Source organism: Seriola lalandi, unplaced genomic scaffold (assembly GCF_002814215.2).
Source record: "Seriola lalandi dorsalis isolate HSWRI2012SDOR001 ecotype SW California unplaced genomic scaffold, Sedor1 jcf7180002050487, whole genome shotgun sequence".
NCBI classification, from domain to species: domain Eukaryota; kingdom Metazoa; phylum Chordata; class Actinopteri; order Carangiformes; family Carangidae; genus Seriola; species Seriola lalandi.
In genome coordinates this window covers 1-2,021 of record NW_019521040.1, presented here as the reverse complement: position 1 = coordinate 2,021, position 2,021 = coordinate 1, and the positions used below count along the sequence as shown (strand labels likewise).

General features: G+C 39.1%; 1 protein-coding gene across 1 annotated transcript in view; it reads left to right on the top strand.

Moving 5' to 3' along the window:
* Nucleotides 1–1,761, top strand: part of LOC111649348 (uncharacterized) — a 10,084-nt gene extending 8,323 nt beyond the window's left edge. Inside the window, exons 9-12 of the mRNA XM_087171948.1 lie at nt 7–194; nt 672–839; nt 951–997; nt 1,153–1,761. Of these exons, the coding sequence (XP_087028074.1) occupies nt 7–194; nt 672–839; nt 951–997; nt 1,153–1,703 (954 nt within the window). The 3' untranslated portion in view covers nt 1,704–1,761. The remainder of the gene's footprint in view (nt 1–6; nt 195–671; nt 840–950; nt 998–1,152) is intronic.
* The last annotated feature ends 260 nt before the right edge of the window (nt 1,762–2,021 follow it).

The window sequence follows — 2,021 nt, the reverse complement described above, 5'->3', positions numbered from 1 at the left end:
TTTTTTTTTTTTTTTTTTAGGCTTAAAGAGTGCAACCTTACATGGAATTGTTGTGAAACACTAGCACCAATTCTTGGCTCAAGCACTTTGTGTCTGAAAGAACTGGACCTGAGCGATAATGACTTGCAAGACTCAGGAGTAAAGAAGCTCTCTGTTGGACTGGCAGGTCCAACATGTCAACTGGAAAAACTAAGGTTTGTGAAGGAGTGCTGATGTAAATTATCTCTAATTAAAGCATGATAACATAAACTTAAGGCAGATTCCCTGCACCACCATAATCTGTCAGAAGTTTCATTTTGAAAGCAAAGCAATGTCTATGAGCAACCACTTCTCACAATTTGGCTATTTCTGAGCAGTTAAACCATAGTAATATTTCCCTTCTGAGATTTCATTTGATGTCTTTAGATGCTGAAAGAGGTAAAATAATCCAACATTTCACAAAAAAAAACAAAAATCAGAGAACAGAAAAAATAAACATGGCAGAAGTGTGTTTTTGTGTTTTCTATCTTGTTAGTTATCTCCCAGTCCCCATCTTTTTATCAGAGTATTGGGATGAACTGAATTGAATTAAAACACATGGCAAATTCTAATATACATTCAGATAATGAAATATTGCATTTATTTATTATTCACTTTTTTAATATCAGTACCCTCCTATTTCTCAATTTCAGGTTGTCATTCTGTGGAGTCACAGAGACTGGCTGTGGCTTTTTGGCTGAAGCTCTAAGGTCTAACCCCGCCCACTTGAAGGAACTTGATCTGAGTTATAATCACCCTGGTAAACAAGGGATGGAGCTGCTGTCTGCTGTACAAAAGGATGTTGAACACCTCACTATCAGGTAAAAATTGGAGTTAAATGGCATGAGTTGACTTGTTTTTGTCTTTCTGCAAATTCATCATATTATACAGTACCTTTGAATTGCAAATAACACATTTTTGCCTTCTCCTAGTTTTGATGCCAATGCAGAGTGCTTCTTAAAATCAGCTCTGAAGAACTGTAAGTGTTGCTCCTTTTTAAATTGACAGAAATGTTGGGTTATGTGAAAAAATCACTTACTTGAAACAGACGGTCAATGTGTTAATCACTGAATATATGAAACATGTACATCAAACATATTCCTATGACATGTTATTTCTTATTTGTTTCATCAGATGCATGCAAGATCACTTTGGACCCTAATACAGCCCATTCGCTCCTGTCTATTTCTGGAGACAGCAAAACAATGACACGAATGGAAACGGCTCAGCCATATCCTGACAGCCCAGAGAGATTTACAGACTGGGGACAGGTGCTTTGTAAAGAGGGTCTGTCTGCTCGTTGCTACTGGGAAGTGGAGTGGACCGGAGAATGGACAGGTATAGGAGTAGCTTATAAAGGAATCCTTAAGAAAAACAATGGTAAGTTTCGCCCTGTCTTTGGATACAATAACCAGTCTTGGGGTCTGCGCTACTATCAAGGTAAATACACCGCCTGGTACAATAATGAGGCAACTGTAACCGTCCCTTACTTCAACTCCAAAAGGGTTGGAGTGTTTCTAGACTGGTCAGCTGGCACTCTGTCCTTCTACGCTGTATCATCAAACGCCATGACTCACCTGCATACGTTCCACGCTGAATTCTCAGAGCCACTTTATCCAGGCTTCAGGCTGGGGTTTGCAAATACTTCACTGTCTCTACGGCAACCAGAAAACCTGTGTTCCTAAAACAGGTATTGCAAAGAATAGCATGGGATAAACTAAGTTGAAAAGGCAACTACAATGGGTTTCTTTGCCTTGAGTCCTTGGCAGGTTTTAGATGGCATTATTTCCAATTGTTTTCAACATATTAATAGTAAATTCCTTTAAGTTCTTATCAAATGGGTTCAAATTATTATGAGATTATTCTTTCAGAGGATCACCTGGCTGCCAATCAGAAACATGGCTCACAGCAGCATTTTTCCAACATGTTTGGCGGCCCTAGTGAGCCAACATTGGCAGTAATTGAGGACGGCAGTGTGAGCCTGCTCCTGTTTCATTATTTCT